The sequence below is a fragment of the Rhinatrema bivittatum genome, chromosome 3, assembly GCF_901001135.1.
Source record: "Rhinatrema bivittatum chromosome 3, aRhiBiv1.1, whole genome shotgun sequence".
NCBI lineage: Eukaryota > Metazoa > Chordata > Amphibia > Gymnophiona > Rhinatrematidae > Rhinatrema > Rhinatrema bivittatum.
The window spans coordinates 502,963,785-502,982,472 of record NC_042617.1 but is presented as its reverse complement, the minus strand read 5'-3'; the positions used below and the strand labels follow the sequence as shown (position 1 = coordinate 502,982,472).

Below are 18,688 nucleotides of genomic sequence, written 5' to 3'. Positions count from 1 at the left end.
TTGGAGATCCACTGGATTAAAACCATGCGCACCCATCTGAGTAGCAACTGTATAACTGTACAGTTAGTACTTTTGTTCATTTTAATAAAAAGTATTGGGGGGTGATTTGCTTAAAGGCCTAAAAGAATTTAAATGAGCAAAAAATTGAAGGTGTGAGAATTACAGGGGCAGAATTGGCTCCTTTTGGCTTTGTGCATAAACTGCTCTCCTCTCTTGTGCACAGTCTCTTAGAAATCTTGGGGTACAGTTTGACATGTTTGAATTGGAATCCCAAATTTCTTCTATTTCTTGCTGTGTATATTTGAAGCTTAGACAAGTGTGTGGTCCTTTTTCTTCGACCTTTAAGGGTTTTAAGACTGTTGTGCAAGAAACAGTTATTGCACACTTGGCCTATTGCAATAGCCGTCATGTGGGTATCCCAGTAAAACCTGTATGATTGCAAGTTATTCAAAATATGACAGGTAGAGTTATTTTGAAGTGTTAAAGGAGGAATAAAGCTGCTCCTTTGCTTAGCAGTTTTCATTGTCTTCCTGTAGCAGACTATGCCAGATTTAAAGTGATGGTTTTTCACGTTATGAGAGGTAAAAGTCCAGTTTACTTGAGAGAGACTAGGCTGGCATCAACCCAGTCATTCTCTTCAATCCACTTGGTGCATTTGTAGATTCCATCAATCAGAGGTGTTATCTGATGATCTCAAGGGGTCCAAACATTTGGGAAAGGCAATGGCAAAAGTCAGAAAGCTGATAGGGAGAGGAATGGTTAGCAGGAAAAAAAAATGAGGTGATATTGTCTCTGTATAAGTCCTTGGTGAGTTCTCATTAGGAGTACTATGTACAATCCTGGAGACCTCACCTTCCAAAGGATTTAAACTGGATGGAATCAGTTCAGAAGGTTGCTACCAAAATGGTCAGTGATCTTGCATTGGGACAGATTTAAAGATCTAAACTTATATAACCTAGGGAAAAACGAGATAGGGATATGTGATGAAGACACTTAAATACCTCCAAGGAATCCATGCACGAAAGGTGGATCTCTTTCAAGAAAAGGTAGACCTTGGAACAGAGGATCATAGGATGAGTGTGAAAGGGTATAGACTGAGGAGTAATCTAAGGAAGTATATCAGAGAGAGTAGTGGATGCATCCTTCCAACAGACGTGGTGGAGACAATAGTAGTATAGTAAATGATGGCAGATAATGACCAAAATGGTCAAATCTAATCTGCTCAGCACATTTTTTTTTTCTTAGGATAGTAACAGGTGCTCCTTGCAGGACAGCCAAGGACAGTGCCTGAATTCATGAAAGCCTGGGACTGCAGAGAGCTGAGCAGGTCTATGGATGGGCAGACTAGATAGGCCATATGGTCCTTTCCTGCCCTCACATTTCTGTTTCTGTATAAATATAAAATCAGGGCTAGAGCCATCAGTTGCTACACCCTTTTTTTATTTTTTTTAATGGAATGCAGTTCCATTGCATATCAGATCAGCTTTGACCTATACTATATGGCAGTGTCCTAACCAGTGTGCCTTCAGACCTGCTCAGGTGTGCGACAGAAAAGTCATGGCTGCCTGATGCTCAGATCCAGAGCAGCACCTGGGCTGTGCTATCAGTACCTCACAGCAACAAGAGACAGCAGTAGTAGCTCTTAAACGTGTAGGGACTCCTTTTGTGAGAACATGTGTAATCATGAATGCCCCTCCTTCATAGCTACAGCATGAGCCCTGGAGTGTGGTAACTAACGGGCAGCATGTAGGGGGCATGGATAGCCAGGCCCAGCTTCGTGCAGCACATGGCATCTCCTTGTTCTTCCATCCTCTGTCTTATCCGTAAGTTTAGTGAGATGGAGAAATTGTGCACTGAGCACTGGATGTGTCCAAGTGTTAGGTGCAGTAGCAGTAGAGGAGAGCTCTGACAGCCACATATGATAGCCAAGGTAACTAACCCAGCCAATGCCCACACCACACTGACTTCTCCCTTCCCCTGCACTCGTATATAGATGGAGTTGGTCTGTTGTTACATTCCCTTTGTGTTAAAATTTGGAAGAGAAGCTGGTGGGGCTTTCAGTGCTGCCTAGCTCTTCTTTTGACCCTACGAGTCCTTTTCCTGTTGATGTCCTTTCCATTGGCTGCCCCATGGAGGTTGGTGTACTTCACAACATTTTGTTAATGTAGGTGTGCCTTGGGCTTGAAAAGGTTGGGCAACACTAGTATATAGTCTTTAGAAAGTTCCGTTTTGACTTTCTATTTCCTCCATTTTAATCTAGTTTCTCTGAAGGCTATGTTATAATAGCTTGTTAGATTCCTCAGATTTCTTGCAGTTCTGGCATTTACTAGGTCTTTGTGGTCCTGGGGTTTTGATCTCTTGATTTTTTTTTCTTGTGTTTGTGTTGGGTGTCCAGGGTTTGGGTAGACTGTGGATTTATGCTTTTTTAATTGTATTTTTCATTTATTGTATTGTTCTAGTGCATGTTAAATGTTGCGAACCGTATATTGGGCAATTTTTGAAAGTCTAGGAATGTGTTATATAAATTATTAAATAAATCAATGTTGGCATCGGAGCTTAGACACCAACCCCATACGTAGCCCTTACTAGTCTAGCTTCAACTGAAAACCATCAGTAGAAAGAAGCTATTAAAGATTGGTTCTAGAAAGCATAGGCTAACTTTTTTTCTATGGTCTTGCTTGCAGAAAACGGTTTGGAAAGAACAATGTTATCCTATCTGATATCAGAAAGCCCCCCAATAATGTCTTCCACAGTGGTAAGATCCTGAAAAACCTTTTCTTTGTTTTTGTGGCATAACTTCTGCTCATAGACAATGTGGCTTGCAGTTCTAACACTCCAGCACCACTATAGAAGTGTAAGATGCAATTACCTTTAGTAGCTGGCCTGTATAATGTAGAGTTACCAGCTGTCTCTCATATGGCTGGGCTGAGTGCATCCTTGGTTTGCCCCATTGCTTCTCCTGATTTTCTAGTGCTGATGTTATGAAGGTCAGCAGGGCTACACATGTATAGATACAGTGGTGTGATACTAGGACTGGTTCAGGTGACACAGAATCAGTTGGTAACTCTAGGCCTAGTTTAATGCCCTTTAAAAGTAAACTGATAGGGACTAGCTCCTGTCGCGGTTACTGGGATTTGGGTACATCACCCCAGAGGTTTGGCAAGACTGCAAGGCAGGACACTAGGCCAGACAAAAGCCAGTCTTCTGTCTATCCAGCCCCTTCCCCCACAGGTTGAGTCCTTGGTTTCTGGGGAACAGTAGGTCTTTGCTGAGGCATCAGTACATCATGGAGAGTCCGGTCAGGCTGGAGCAAGGCTGGACAGGCTGGAGCAGGAAGTGGGATAGGATACAAGCAGAGATAGAGACAGGGATACTGGGCAAGGGCAGGATAATGCTATAGGGCAAGGCAGGCAATGGCAAGACTGGGCAGGGCATGACAGGACCAAACAAAGATAGGACTGGACATGGCAGATAGGACTAGGCAAGACAACAGAGAACATAAAAGCCTGAAGGCAGCAAAGCTTGGAGGCCTGTAGACCACTAGGTTATAGGCCTGAAGGACCCTGGGTACAGAGGGGCCAGAAGGCTGCAAGACAGGATATAAGACTAGAGCAGGCCTGGAGGCCCCAGGGCAAGGAACATGGAATGGCCTAGACAAGGCCACAAGGCAAGGATCAGGACAAGGGCAGACCTGAAGGCATCAAGGCAAGGTACAAGACAAGAATGCCAAGGGTGACTCCATGAAAAGTCAAGATGGTTCTTACGTAGGGTTGAGACGGGTGTGGCAAGAGCAGCGAGGAGGAGCTTAGCAAGGCCTCTGTAGACAGAGTTTTAGTAGGCAGGACCAGGGCACAGAGAGGCTGCATGCCAGGTGAAACCCTGACAGCTCTAAATTGTACCAAATAAGTGATGGAGCTAAAATCAGAACTTGCAGGTGCCAAAGGTTCCATTCAGTTTTGCACTTTTAGGGGCAGATATTCAGCTGCAGAGCAGCTAATTAAGTTAGCTGGTTATAGCTATCTGGCTAACTTAACAGATATATTCAGTGGTGCCGCCGCTCCACTGAATATACCCAGATATCTTACAGTTAGCTGGATAAGTATATCCTGCTAACTTTAGGACAGCCCTATGGCATGACCAGAGCTAGTCACATTGGTTAAGCAGCTAACTCCAAATATCGGAGTTAGCCACATAACTTATGCAGTTATCTCTGGCCCACCTCCAGACCTTCCCCAAATTTTATGCGGCTGAATTCTCATTATGTGACTAGAATTTTGAATTTAACTTTTCAGTTATCTGTCTAAATGAATTCTGCATATCGGCTTCTTAATTGCTATGGTTTATGGCCTTTGTATGAAGTGAGAGCACAAAATGCTTTAAAAGTATTTGCTAAACATTTTCTGTTTTGAATTCATGACTTGGTCCTGGTATCTCATTTAACAGGTCTGATTTTAACTTTTCTCAGGATATCCATAATGAATATGTATTAGCTATACTTGCCCTTGGCTTGAGATCCAGTGCATGCTGATGTATCTTATACGTCTTCATTGTGGATATCCTGGAAACAAGGCCTGTGAGGTGAGGCTTCAGGTCCAAGCTGAGAAATATTAGTGCGTGCAAAGAGGAAATGCATGCAGATTCACAGGATGTGGGTTATTTTTCTACCTCAGGCCCTTTCATTTACTCTGACATCTTGGACTTCAAGAATCTGCGTGAGATTGTGGTGAACAATCGAATTACATGGCTGATCCATTACAGTGCTTTGCTGAGCGCAGTTGGAGAGGCGAATGTTCGTTTGGCCAGAGCTGTTAATATCACTGGTGAGAATCAGTATTGCAATAAAAAGATTTAAAGTGCACTAGCACTCCTCTCCACTGTACTTTTAAGTGGGGTCTGTTAAATCTGAATGTGACTTCTTTTTTGTGTTTTTCAGACTAAAACAAATTTTGCCTCTTCTGCAGGTCTGCACAATATCCTGGACATTGCTGCTGAGCATGGCCTACGGCTCTTTGTTCCCAGCACAATTGGAGCCTTTGGACCAACTTCTCCACGGGATCCAACTCCTGATCTTTGTGTACAGAGACCAAGGACAATCTATGGAGTCTCTAAAGTCCATGCTGAGCTCATGGGAGAGGTAGGATCTATTTGTCAGGGACTGACAAAGTTGTTTCCGTTGTCTTGTTTTCTTTACTAAAGAGGGTCCAACATCATCATTGCATTTCCCTATCCTGTCAACATTTATTCAGCTGGGAGATATCCTTAGCCAGAGCAAAGTAAGCAGGGGCAACCAGGCAGACTCGGTGGGTCAAACATCTTTCTGTTGTACTATGAACTCTAGCATCAAACGGGGCTTCCTTGTGTATTCACATATGCATCTTGTTGGCGTTCCTATAATCTGATTTGTCCCTCATAACTGCTCCTAAGCCACGTGTTTTCTCTTTATCCTTTTCTATGCAGTATTACCACTATAGGCATGGGCTAGATTTTCGATGTCTGAGGTACCCTGGTATAATTTCATCTGATTCTCAGCCTGGTGGAGGGACAACTGGTAAGACTATCATGTTGTGTTCTGAACATATGTGTTGTGTGAAAAATCAAAGATTTGTCGTCATTGGACCACCAGCAACCTAAGACTTGGTCTAGAATGTTGACTGGATGAACAGGATTATGAAGAAAGGAAAAATAAGAACTTAAGTGCCATGCTAGGTCAAACCAAAGTCCATCGAGCCTAGCATCCTGAAAGAGCCCCAATAGTTGATCTATTTCTTGTATCTCAGTCCCGGGGATAAGCGGCTTTCCCAAGCCTACCTGGCTAATAACTGTTTATGGTCTTTTCTCCTAGCACAAGCAGGATGGTAGCCCTCACACGTGGGTGACATCATCGGATGGAGCCCGGCACGGAAAACTGATGTCAAAGTTTCTAGAACTTTGACTAGGCACACTGAGCATGCCCAGCATGCCCTATACCATGCATCCACATGGGGTCCTTCTTCAGTCTCTCTTTTTTCCATGGAGCTGTTGCCTCGCAGTGAAGTGAGCTTGTGGCTTTTCTTCTGGAAATTGTCTTAGAAAACGTTTCCACCGATTATTTTCATTTTTTTAGCATTTTTCTTCGATGTGAGTCCCTCTCTGGTTCCCTCTAGCCTCTCAGTCAGGTTTTTTGATGGTTCGGTAAGTTTATTTTTGCCTCTGTTTCCCCTATGGTGGTGGTGCCTTGGTGCTTGCTGGCATCTGTCACCCACCTTCCTCGCCTGTTGATTTTTTTTCCCACTCTATTCGTATCGACATGGCTTCATCCAGTTTTCATTCATGCCCCCAGTGCTCGATACACGATGTGTGTATCCTCTGCCTGGGGGCATCACATAATGTCCGGTGTTGTCGCTAGTGTGACCAGATGACCCCCAAAAGGGCGTTGCACTCGACTTGAAAAGATGGAGAAGCTCTTTGGGTCGAGGAAGTCCAAGCCGTCGATATCAGTACCGAAGGACCTTGGAGCGACACCAATGGATACCGAGCCCTCGACATTGGCAGGGCCGTCGGTCCCATCGATGCCACTAGCAGATAGGGGCACCAGGGCCCGACCCATGTTGGTCTCTTTCAGGTCGAGGACATCAGGTTCATCATCATCAACCTTGGCACTGGGGAAAGACTGGGTCGAGCACCAGTGGAAGCCAAGAAGCATCAGCACTGGTCACCTTTGATTCATGGTGCCGGGCTTGGGTCTGTGCCGGTGCAAGCTGTGATGCCTTCAAACTGACCCCGTGACGAGGAGAGCCCATCCTCTATCAATGCCAGAATCTCTTTGAGGTGTAGAACCCAACTCTCCCTGCCTAGAGCCCATTGTTTGGGGTCAGGCTCTCTCCCTCTCTGTTGCCAACAACACTGTAGTTGTTGTGCCCATTGGCACCTGGTTGGTGCTTGTTAGTCCCCTTTTGTGTTGAGGAGTAGCCTGTAGCTAGGGATTCACCCATGTGTGAGGACTACCATCTTGCTTGTCCTAGGAGAAAGCATGGTTGCTTATCTGTAACTGGTGTTCTAGGACAGCAGGATGTTAGTTCTTATGAAACCCACCCACCATCCCACGGAGTTGGATTTCTCCTATTTTTTGTTATACATTTTTCATAATTATATGTTACAAGGCTGAAGAGGGACCCCATGTGGACATGTGGTATAGGGCATGCTGGGCATGCTCAATGTGCCTAGTCAAAGCTCTAGAAACCTTGACATAGGTTTTCCATGGCGGGCTCCATCCGATGATGTCACCCATGTGTGAGGACTAACATCCTGCTGTTCTAGGAGAACACCTGTTACAAGTAAGCAATTCTAAGAACATGCCATACTGGGTCAGACCAAGGGTCCATCAAGCCCAGCATCCTGTTTCCAACAGTGGCCAATCCAAGCCATAAGAACCTGGCAAGTACCCAAAAACTAAGTCTATCCCATGTTATCATTGCTAGTAATAGCAGTGGCTATTTTCTAAGTCAACTTAATTAATAGCAGGTAATGGACTTCTCCTCCAAGAACTTATCCAATTCTTTTTTAAACACAGCTATATTAACTTCACTAATCACATCCTCTGGCAACAAATTCCAGAGTTTAATTGTGCGTTGAGTAAAAAGAACTTTCTCCGATTAGTTTTAAATGTGCCACATGCTAACTTCACGGAGTGCCCCTTAGTCTTTCTATTATCCGAAAGAATAAATAACTGGTTCACATCTATGACATGCCCATTGTTATCTCTCCTCCAAGCTGAAGATCCCCAATCTGTTTATCCTTTCTCCATAAAGTAGCTTTTCCATCCCGTTCATAATTTTTGCCACCTTTCTCTGTACCTTTTCTATGTCCGCTATGTCTTTTATTGAGATGGGGGGACCAGAACTGCATACAATACTCAAAAGCTTTGGTTGTACCATGGAGCTATACAAAGGCATTATGATGATCTCAGTTTTGTTGGAATTCCTTTCCAAATAATGCCCAACATTCTATTTGCAATTTTGACTGCTCCTACATAATAAGTTGAAGATTTCAAGGTATTGTCCACAAGGACTCTGAGGTCCTTTTCTTGGATGATAACTGCTAGCATGGGACCCAGCATCGTTTACCTGTAGTTGGCATTATTTTATTATTACTTTGCACATGTTTACATTAAATTGCATCTGCCATTTAAATGCATCTGCCATTTAAATGCCCTATCTTCTAATCTTAGTTTGCTACTGTTTTAATGACTCAAAACAATGTTGTGTCATCTGCAAATTTGGTCACCTCAATCCTTTTTCCAGATCATTTATGAATATGTCAATTAACATAGGTCCCAGTTCAGACCTCCTCAGGCATGCCACATCACCATATATGTGATGTGGCATGCCTGTGACCCCAGCCTGCCAATATTCTCTGTCTCCAGCAGATGGTGGACATGCATCTCCCTATGGGGATTGCTTCAGATTTTGGAAGGAAAAGACAACGTAAGAGCAGACTTTCTCAGCAGGGAGAGTCTGGACCCAGGAGAATGGGTGTTGTCAGCAGAGGCGTTTCAACTGAGAGTGGATCGCTGAGGCCTTCTGTTCCTAGACCTGCTGACGACTTCTCGCAGTTAGAAAGTTCCTCACTTCTTCAGTCTCAGGAAAGATTTGTGTTCCCTGGGCATAGATGCTCTCATACAGAGATGGCCGGAAGACGAATTGCTTTATACCTTTCCTCCATGGCCCTTGCTGGGTGGAATAATTCGCAAGATCGAAGGACACAGGGGGCTAGTACTCCTGGTGGCACTGGACTGGCCCAGGCATCAGTAGTATGCAGATCTGCAAAGATTCCTGGTAGTGACCCCCCTTAATCTTCCGCTGCACATGGATCTGTTGCAGCAGGGACTGATTCTTCAAGAGCATCCAACTCTTTCTGTCTTAATGTTTGGCCCTGGAGAGGGCTCACTTGTTGAAGCATGGATATTCTTCTGTGGTGATTGCTACCTTATTCCGCGCTCAGAAGTTTTCCACTTCTTTAGCCTATGTGCGGGTTTGGAAAGGGTTTGAGGCCTGGTGCAAGGAGGTGCCATTCTTTCTCATTCAGTTAAGATCCTGCTCATTCTGGATTTTTTGCAGAATGGGTTGAATAAAGGATTGTCCCTTAATTCCTTGAAGGTACAGGTTGTGGCTCTTGCCTGTTTCAGAGGCCCGGTAAATGGTGTTTCCTTATAGTCTCATCCTGATGTGGCCCGTATTTTGAAGGCAGTGAACATTTAGGGAAAGGTAGGAGATGCACAGCCCAATGGGCCCATATGAAATATTGAGTGGGAAGGAGGGAATTGGGCCATAGGGAACGGTGCTACTTATCTGTATCTTTTAAAGATATCTGACTAGGTAGCAAGTATTCTGACTAATGTAGCTAGTTATAGTTTAAAACTGGCTAAGTTAGCCAGATAACTTTAACTACTCCCTGAACGCCTCCGGAACTCTTTTTTTAAATCCAGCTGGATAAGGACTTATCCAGCTAAAATCTAGACAATTAAGGGGCGGAATATACAAAACCTTGCCATTCAGATTGATCACTTTTGTATATTGACCTAAAAAATACCCTCAGGGCTTCAACTTAGAAAGATGAGATGCCAGCATAGTAATGGTGGCTTGTCAGAAAAGAGTAAATTGTCACATAACCACAGTTCATCCTCTGTTACAAAAACCCTGATTATATTTTGTTTATATGCCTCCAATAAGAAATATGGACTTAAATTTTAAAAACGTTGCAAGCTTTTTCCATGGAATTGGCTTAAACAATGACCCTCTTCTCTTTATTTTTTTTTTCAGATTACGCAGTCCAGATTTTTCATGATGCAATCAAGACTGGCAAGTTTGAGTGTAACCTGAAACCAGACACACGTCTGCCTATGATGTATATTGATGACTGCTTGAGGGCCACGCTGGAGATTTTGGAGACCCCAGCAGATGCTCTTAGCATGCGGACTTATAACATTAATGCTATGAGCTTTAGCCCCGAAGAGCTCGTCCAGGAAATTCGCAAACACGTGCCTGAGTTTCAGGTCACCTACAATGTGGATATGGTCAAGCAGGCCATCGGTAAGCCTTAGGTTTGGGATTTTCTGTTCAGATTTTTCTGTTGTCTTTAGAAGTAATGAGAATCTGTTTTTAGGTTCTAAGATGTTCTCTTGGTGCTTGGGAGGAAGGATCCTGAGACAGCATTGCATAAAGGCTTTTCACAGCACTTACTAATTTTTTATTTTGGCTATGGCGCTATACCCAGTGACATTGGCAATAAGGATGTGAATCGTTTTTATAACGAATTGAAATATCGTACAATATTTCTTAATTCGTTATATATCTGTTAAAACAAGAAATAAACACTTTTCCCCCCCGAATTTTCGTGAAAAACTATTTTTACTAAAAAAAAAAAAAAAAAAAAAAAGCGGATCCACGTGAAAACGAGATTTTCCCGTGGCCACACGAACCTGAAAGAACAAACGATTGGGCACCCAATGCACATCCCTAGTTGACAAATCTGCCCCATCACTTTTGCTTTGTGTAGAACCTAGCAATCTGTCCATCAAGTTCTTTATAATATATCTCTAATAATTCTCCAAGCTGTTTCAGATGCAGTACATTAAACAAATCACATCCCCAAATATTTGGACAGAACATTTTGACATTTTTCTTCTGCCATCCTACCTGGTTACACTGTAAGTTGCAGGGCACTGCAGCCTTTCAGAAATGTTGCATCTCGTGGTCCCTTTCCTTTTTTTTTTTCTGTTTGTTTTGTTCTTAACTGGTCCATGTCTTGTCATTTTTATTTTATTTGAAAGCTTTTTCTGTGCCAGAGAGTTTAACCGTTGCCCAGCATGAAGAGATCCAAGAACACTCCCCTGTTAAGTTTGCCAAGAGCAGGTGCCTGACTCTTTAGTCTGATTTTTGTGTTTCCTAGCTGACAGCTGGCCAATGAACTTCGAGGACAGCAATGCGCGCAACGACTGGGGCTGGAAGCAGGAGTATGACTTGCCTGAGCTAGTGACAACCATGCTCAGCTTCCTCAGCGCTGACTCGAGGCTCGCTCATGCTTACTGAGGCAAAGGCTGCTACCAAGATCTCGGGCTCCGTGTGATCTTCCAACCCTTCCAAAACAGGACCAGCAAATGACTTAATTTTCTCCTATAAATGTCATATTTATTTCTCTACCCCCCCCCCCCCCCCGCCCCCCCACCCCTGTTTACAAGTCTGTGGCATTTCGTGTTTGAGCTGGCACACTGCTGACTTCATGGCAGTATCCAACTGAAACATGGAATTGTTCAGATTTACGCAGATCTTTTTCCATTCAGAATCATGAACTTTTTGATCTTAACAATTTTATAGAAAGAGACTTGAAGGATATCGGTTCTGTAGGGGTGGTGATGCGGCTATGAAATCATTCCTGCTGTGTGGCGAGTTTGCTTGAGAAATTGAAAGTGTGTGTATAAAATATATATATGCGCGCGCACACACACACACACATATACGTACAAACTGACATGAATGCTACAGGCATGTTGAAACTTGGCAGTTCCACTTTATTCTACTTTACTTGATGTGTTTAATTTTAGCAATGAAGTGTGTGCATTTTTATTAACTTTTTTAAATTGTATGTATAGATTTAATTTTAAGGCTTACTAAAGTAAGACCCACTAGATCTTAAGATTCTTGCATAAAACCAAAATTCTATGTATAAACTTCGTACACAAAGTATGACTTAGACATCAGAAAAACTGGATTAGTAAGTGTGGAACCTTTCCATTGTAGCTTACATATAGAAAATAATCATGTGCACTCTCTCTCACCCTACAGAGATATTTTATGCCTAGAATAGTAGTTTTAGGCTCAAAGCACTCTGCATATTGTCATGCAGATGAGTGTATGAAACACCCAACAAATTCTGTTAGCTGACAGAACTGGATTGCTTATTGAAATATAGAATCTGTTCTGGCCTCCAGATCCTACATTTTGGCATGGATTTCTAAGCTGGTGTCTGACTCCACACCTGCAGGCCATGCCAATAAAACAAATGAGATGACCTATAGCTGTAGTCATCAAAACCATGTCAAGTGCCAGACTGCCACTACAATTACTGAAGTAAAAAGTAGGACTTCTGAACTCTGGGAGACATTTTGGAATTTTAACAGGTTTGAGAGGCAATTGATGATCTTTCTTTTGTGAAAGTTACAAATTTAATCCTGGGTCCTTAGGTGCACGTGCTTTTTCTCTTGCATTTGTCCTGTCTCTCATTACAATCTGGGTCTCTTATTCTCAAATTGGGTAAGGGTAGACAGTGATTGAAATGTATGTATAGTGTTGTCATTGTACAGGCATTTTCTATTGTAAATAGAAAACTGAGATAAACCGTAAGCAAGGCTACCCTAAAACCATCTGCTCAATTTTAAAGAGTTAATGTGGGTGGGAGAGAGCTAGAAAGATTGTTGTGTGGTATAGCTCTAAGTGATTGCCCTTCCTGTATTTTTAGATGTGTGTGTGTGCGCGCGTGTGTGTACGTGTACGGATGCAGGTTTGGAAGAGAGCAGTCTCTTCCTCAGAAGGCAAAACTGTCCTTCGGATTAACTGGAAAGTAGTATTCCTTGTATTTAAGAAATTGGACTAAAAATGTTGATGATTCAAAAGAAAATCAGATACTTGAATAAAAAAAACCCAATTTCTCTGCTTACTTTGAGTTAAATCTGATGGTTTGAGAGTGCAGGAGTTATGGCTTCTCCTCCTAATTGTGGAATAAATCTTTCACGTAAGGGTGTCTCACGTCTGCTTATACATTTAACTATAATGGGGCCAATGCAATAAAGTGTACTCAGCCTAGCGCACAGCTTAAGGAGCGATTGGACTTGCGTTTTGGATGTGCTAGGCTAACGCCCGCTACAGTATGAGGATTAGTGCATTCAAAATGCACGTCCAAACTCTCACATAGCTAATAGCTTCATCTACATGTGATGGGCACTATTAGCTATTACCCCCTCATGCAGAAAAATCACCACTCAGCTAATGCACCCTTGTTAACGTGGCAAATTTAACACCAGCCCGAGAGCTGGCAGTAAGTCATACCGCAAGTCAAGGTCCCATTAGCAGAGCGGCAATTTTCTGCTTCTTCCTGCCGGCTGCCTGTCTGATTGGTAAAACCCAAGACCAGATTGCTCCAGTACTGCATGAAGTGCATTAGCTTTCTGCTGTATAAATGTTTACATTTTACAATACTGCACAGCCATTCTTTGTCATACCAGCTTTTCTTTTGCAGGGCTCGTCTTGAGCTTCCGTTTTCCTAACCCGAGCATCGCCGTCTCCTGGGTGGCCAATGCAGAGCACTAGGGGTGCACAGTTGATCCACAGCACGTACTTTTTCAGTGCGGCAGCTCATTATAATACTGCATCGGGTGCCCAGGAGAGGTGTTTGTGCGTACATTAGGAAAATGGACGCTCAATACGTTTTACCTCGCATCGTATTGCATCGGCCGATTGTCTGGTTTTGGTAGTTCTAGTGTTGTCAATATAGCATCCCACATGGTGCCCTTTCTCCCTCTTACACTTTGAAAAGAAACACCATTTCATTTTGCTATCATGTAAAAGTTTAGTTCTCCACCACTGCCCTTTTGCCAGCTGGTTTCTCGCTTATTATGCCTAGCATGCTAATGCTGTCTCCAGTACAAAGCCCCAGTGGGAGTTAAGACTCAGGATCCTCCCTGAAACTGTACTTTGTTGGACAATTTAAAAGGCAAAGCTATGAAAAGTTAGTATTTAAATGAACTGAAAAAATTTAAATAGCAAAATTTTTAAACATATAAATTGAAATGTGATTGCTTTTTCCCGATTTCATAATGAAGAGACTTTTATTATATAATGCATAGAATAATTCAGCAGAATGTGGGTAGGCTTCTTTTGCAATTTGAAGGCAAGTTCTCGGACTAAAGCGATATGTGTGGGTTAGGAAATGTTCAAATAAGAATAGCAAATGCGCGTGTAAGTAGCGTGTAATCACGTACATGTGCACATTTACTGGCACAAAAAGGAGTGGTCTGGGGCATTCCAGGACAGAGGTATGTGCGGAAGTTGCTTTTTTATAAGAGATTTATAAGTATCAAACATTCATAATTTTACACCTGCTAATTGACTAGTGCAAGTGTAATCTGTCTGTGTCTGTTTCTGCAGTTTTTGGATGGGAGGTCTGGGTGAACTGGGGGAAGTTGAGGGTGAAGTGCTAGAGGCTCTGGGTGAACTGGTGATTTCAGGTATGCACGCAAGCATTTTCAAAACAGTAAAACTTTAAAATATACCCACCTCTGCATATAAATCAGTTTTTATGCAGACATATATATGCACGAACAAATAACTTTTGTGTAAGTTTGTAAAATGGGTAAAGTAAGTAATTTCATTGCATTTCAAATCATCACACTTTAGAAACATCTGCGTGTAGTCTCAGAGCAGAACTATGCAGGATTTATAAACTGTGCAGCAACTCTCTTACAGTTATAAAAGCCTAGGATAAATCTGCACGCGTCCACTTACTTGTGCAAATCGGTGTGAAAGTGAGATTCCCTCTTAGGGCACGTAAGAAACCGCCTTTTATTATGTTCAGGCTAATTTAAAACCATTTTACACTATACTGGATATTTAAAATAGGTGATAATGAGGAAGAGATCCAATAACATCGAAGCCATCAAACATCCAATAAAGTGTCATGGCTAGTCATTCACAGGATTTATCTTCTTGTGTTTCTTGTAATACATTACTAGAATCATTATTCATTCAAAGGGACTAAAGCTATCTGCTGCCATAAACTTCTTTTCATGAAGCTTCTAAATTGGCTCTAACAATTTCATGAACTCTCTACCCAGTAAGAAGTGAACTGCTTGGTCATAATTTTTTCAGTTCCTTAAAAATAGGTAGAGTATGGCTGGGTACGGAAGCATTACTTCTTCCTTGACTTTTCTTGTCATATCTTATCAATCACAAAAGAAATACTATGCTAAAGACATTAGCCCTTATTGGCCTCTGACTAACATGATACTATCAAAGTCTCAGCAGGAATTCATAGCTCTTCAGCTCCTGCTCAGCCCTAGGAGTCTTCTGTTTCAAATGTGGAGAATTTCACAAGAGAAGCAGTGTTTTTGGTCATTTGCTCCAGCTTTGTTAATCATCAGAGGCTATTGAAACATCTTCAAAATTTTGGCCAGTAATTCTGAAAAGCTTTCACAGATAGTCCCAGTAAAATTGTGTTCTCCTCTAGCTGTTAAACCCACAATATGCAAATAATTAGTTCTCTGTTTATCAAGAAGCATCTTGTTATGACTTGGGAGTAATTTTTCCATAATTTTAGTTGGAAATCATGCATTTATTAGGCATTATAACAAGTTTTCTAACAACATATCCTAGACATTCCACTGGGAATAGTCCAGGCTATGCCAATTGTCTTGTCTTCCATTTGGAAACATACCAAAATAGAGAGAGTGTCCTCCTTGCTATAGGAAGAGTATTTATTTCCTCTGTCTTTTTTTTTTTAGTCTGACTCCAGCTAGGTGGAGGTAGAATATATCTGCACACAGGTCCAAAAGAAACCCCCAGAACATTTTGCAAGCTGGCAACCTGCCTTTCTTCCCTCTCCAGTTCTGTGTACGTCTCATGGGTTTCAGAGGCCTAATTTTTGTTTTGTAGCTGTGGTGTCAAGAGGGCATCACAGTCTAGTACCAGCCAGAGGCAGCAGTGGGGTAAGTTCCTGTGTTAAGAAACTTATCTGCAGCACAAGTCTTACTTTTCCTTTCCATCCCATGTTACTGCAATTGTACAGGGAATGGGACTCGCCGGAGGCTAGTCTTAGGTTGGCAGAGCTGTGGACAAGCTCTACCCTCTCCCGGAAGAGTATTTGGAACTTCTCAAGGTTCTCAAAGTTGACGCGTCAGTCTCGGTGGTCACTAAAAGAGCTACTATTCCAGTGACGGGTGGAGCTGCCCTTTGGGACTTACAGGATCAGAAACTTGAGGTTTACCTGAAGAGGATTTTTGAAGTTTCAGCCTTAGGGGTCAGAGCCACAGTCTGTGGCTCCCTGATGCAGCGTGCTGGTCTCCGTTGGGTCCAACAGCTACTTGGCACTCAAGATCTGCCTCCGGAGGAAGCGCAGCAAGCAGAACGTCTAGAAGCGGTAATAGCTTATGGAGCGGATGCTTTATATGATCTTCTCCGCGTCTTGTCCAGATTGATGATATCCACAGTTTCTGCTAGACGTCTTCTCTGGCTCCGTAACTGGTCAGCAGATGCCTCTTCTAAGACTCATTTGGGGTCTCTTCCCTTCAAGGGCAAGTTGTTGTTTGGGGAAGATCTAGAGCAAATCATTAAATCCCTGGGAAAGAATAAGGTGCATAAGCTGCCAGAGGATCGTCCTCTGACCTTTAGGACATTCAACTCTACCAGAGGCTGATTCCGGGGCCAGTATCATTTTCGTCAGTGAAGGCCACCTTCACAGAAGCTTCCTTCCTCATGGTCGCAGTCCTGGTCTCAGTCCTTTCGGGGCGCAGACCAGCCCGAGATGGCTTCTCCCAAGGGGCCCCTTGCAAGCCAGCCCAATGAAGCCTTGCCGATCCACTCCTCAACTCTCAGGATAGGGGGACGCCTTTCCCTCTTCTTCGGGGAGTGGGTCAAAATTACTTCGGACAAATGGGTCCTGGATATTCTACAGCACAGCTACGCTTTTTAGACTTTGTTCGCCCCTTAAGAGACAGATTTCTCTTTTCTCCCTGCGGAACCCTGTAAAAACAATATATAGGTCGACAAACACTAGACCACCTCCTGGACCTAGGGGCCATCTTCCCGGTGCCTTCTTCAGAACAAGGATTAGGCCACTATTCCATCTACTTCGTAGTCCCCAAAAAGGAGGGTGCATTCCGGCCAATCCTGATCTCAAGATGGTCAACAAGGTTCTCAAAATCCCACACTTCAGGATGGAAACATTGCGATCTGTGATAGCAGCGGTTCACTGCAGAGAATTCCTAGCCTCTTTGGATCTCACGGAGGCTTACCTTCACATTCCTAGCCTGAAGCAGCATCAATGCTTCCTTCGGCTCAAGATACTTGTACAACATTTTTCAATTTCAGGTCTTACCGTTCGGTCTGGCGACTGCTCCCTGCACTTTCACCAAAGTTATGGTGGTGATAGTGGCAGCCCTAGGAAGAGAAGGGATTCTGGTCCATCCCTACCTGGATGATTGGCTCATCCAAGCAAAGACCCTGGATCTTTGTCATCGGGCAGTCGACAGAGTCTTGCACCTCCTGCGCTCTCTGGGATGGGTCATCAACTTTGCCAAAAGCAGCCTTTCGCCCTCTCAGTCGATCAAATTTTTTTTTTGGGAGCTCACTTCAATACCAGCGTGGGCAAGGTTTTCCTCCGTCATGATCGTGCTCAGTCTCTTATCTCTCAGGTACAGCAATTCCGCTGTCTCCCTCTCCCCACAGCTTGGGATTATCTTCAGGTCCTGGGCTCGATGGCTTCTACTATAGATCTAGTTCCTTGGGCTTTTGCACATATGAGACCAGTGCAAAGAGACCATTGCTCTCCCACTGGAAGCCTGTGTCTCAAGAGTTCCAAGCCCTCCTGCCCCTGTCGGAGGTTGCCAAGGACAGCCTAAGCTGGTGGCTCTGTCTGGACCACTTGCTCCTGGGAGTGGACTTAGATATCCTTCAGTGGGTGATCATCACCAGGGATGCCAGTCTCTCCGGCTGGGGAGCAATGTGTCAATCGCAGTCTGCTCAGGGGCAATGGTAGTCAGTGCAGGCCAATCAATCGTCTGGAGACCAGAGTGGTTCGTCTCGCGTTGAAGCATTTCCTTCCTCTGGTTCATCACAGAGTGGTAAGGATCCTCTCCAACAATGCCACTATAGTAGCGTACATCAATCATCAAGGGGGAACAAAGAGCCTACATGTCTCTCAGGAGATGGACAAGTCAATGGCTTGGGCGGAGCTCCCTTTTTACCGCCTGGCGGCCTCCCACATAGCAGGAGTCGACAATGTTCAGGCAGACTTTTTAAGCTGCCAGCACATAGATCTCAGGGAATGGGAACTCTCCAAAGCAATGTCACTGCTCGTCAGATGATGGGGGGGCCCCCCCATCTGGACCTGATGGTCATTCAGCGGAATGCAAAGGCTCCACACTTCTTCAGTCGCAAAAGGGAACATGGCGCAGAAGGCGTGGATGCTCTAGTCCTCCCATGGCCGATGCATCTCCTGCTCTATGTGTTTCCACCATGGCCCCTGGAGGGCAAAGTGCTTCGGATAGAAATTCACCAGGGGCTAGTAATCCTGGTAGCACCGGAGTGGCCCCGAAGACCATGGTTCGCGGACCTCGTCAACCTCGCTGTGGACGGTCCTCTTCGCCTGGGACATCTGCAGAATCTGCTGCGTCAGGGTCCTCTATTTTTCAACTGGGCAGATCGCTTCTGTCTTGCAGCCTGGCTTTTGAGAGGTGCAGATTACGGAGATGGGGCTACCCGGAGCAGGTTATCTCGATGCTCCTGAGGGCCAGGAAGATGTCCACTTCCATTTCCTATGTCCGGGTGGAACGTTTTCGAAGGCTGGTGTGATTCCATCCAGATATTGCCTCGTCACGCTTCTGAGGTCCAGATCCTCTCCTTTCTGCAGCGAGGCCTTGAAGGGTTTGGCTTACAATTCCCTG

At 43.9% G+C, this 18,688-nt stretch overlaps 1 protein-coding gene across 3 annotated transcripts in view; it reads left to right on the top strand.

Annotated features, from left to right (window-relative positions):
* The window catches only part of LOC115088152 (L-threonine 3-dehydrogenase, mitochondrial-like), a 55,092-nt gene extending 42,402 nt beyond the window's left edge, over window positions 1-12,690 (top strand). For all 3 annotated transcript variants that reach the window (XM_029596147.1, XM_029596146.1, XM_029596145.1), the window contains exons 4-9: window positions 2,685-2,755; window positions 4,671-4,820; window positions 4,962-5,134; window positions 5,458-5,548; window positions 9,798-10,067; window positions 10,927-12,690. In XM_029596147.1, the coding sequence (XP_029452007.1) occupies window positions 2,685-2,755; window positions 4,671-4,820; window positions 4,962-5,134; window positions 5,458-5,548; window positions 9,798-10,067; window positions 10,927-11,066 (895 nt within the window). In that variant the 3' untranslated portion in view covers window positions 11,067-12,690. The remainder of the gene's footprint in view (window positions 1-2,684; window positions 2,756-4,670; window positions 4,821-4,961; window positions 5,135-5,457; window positions 5,549-9,797; window positions 10,068-10,926) is intronic.
* The last annotated feature ends 5,998 nt before the right edge of the window (window positions 12,691-18,688 follow it).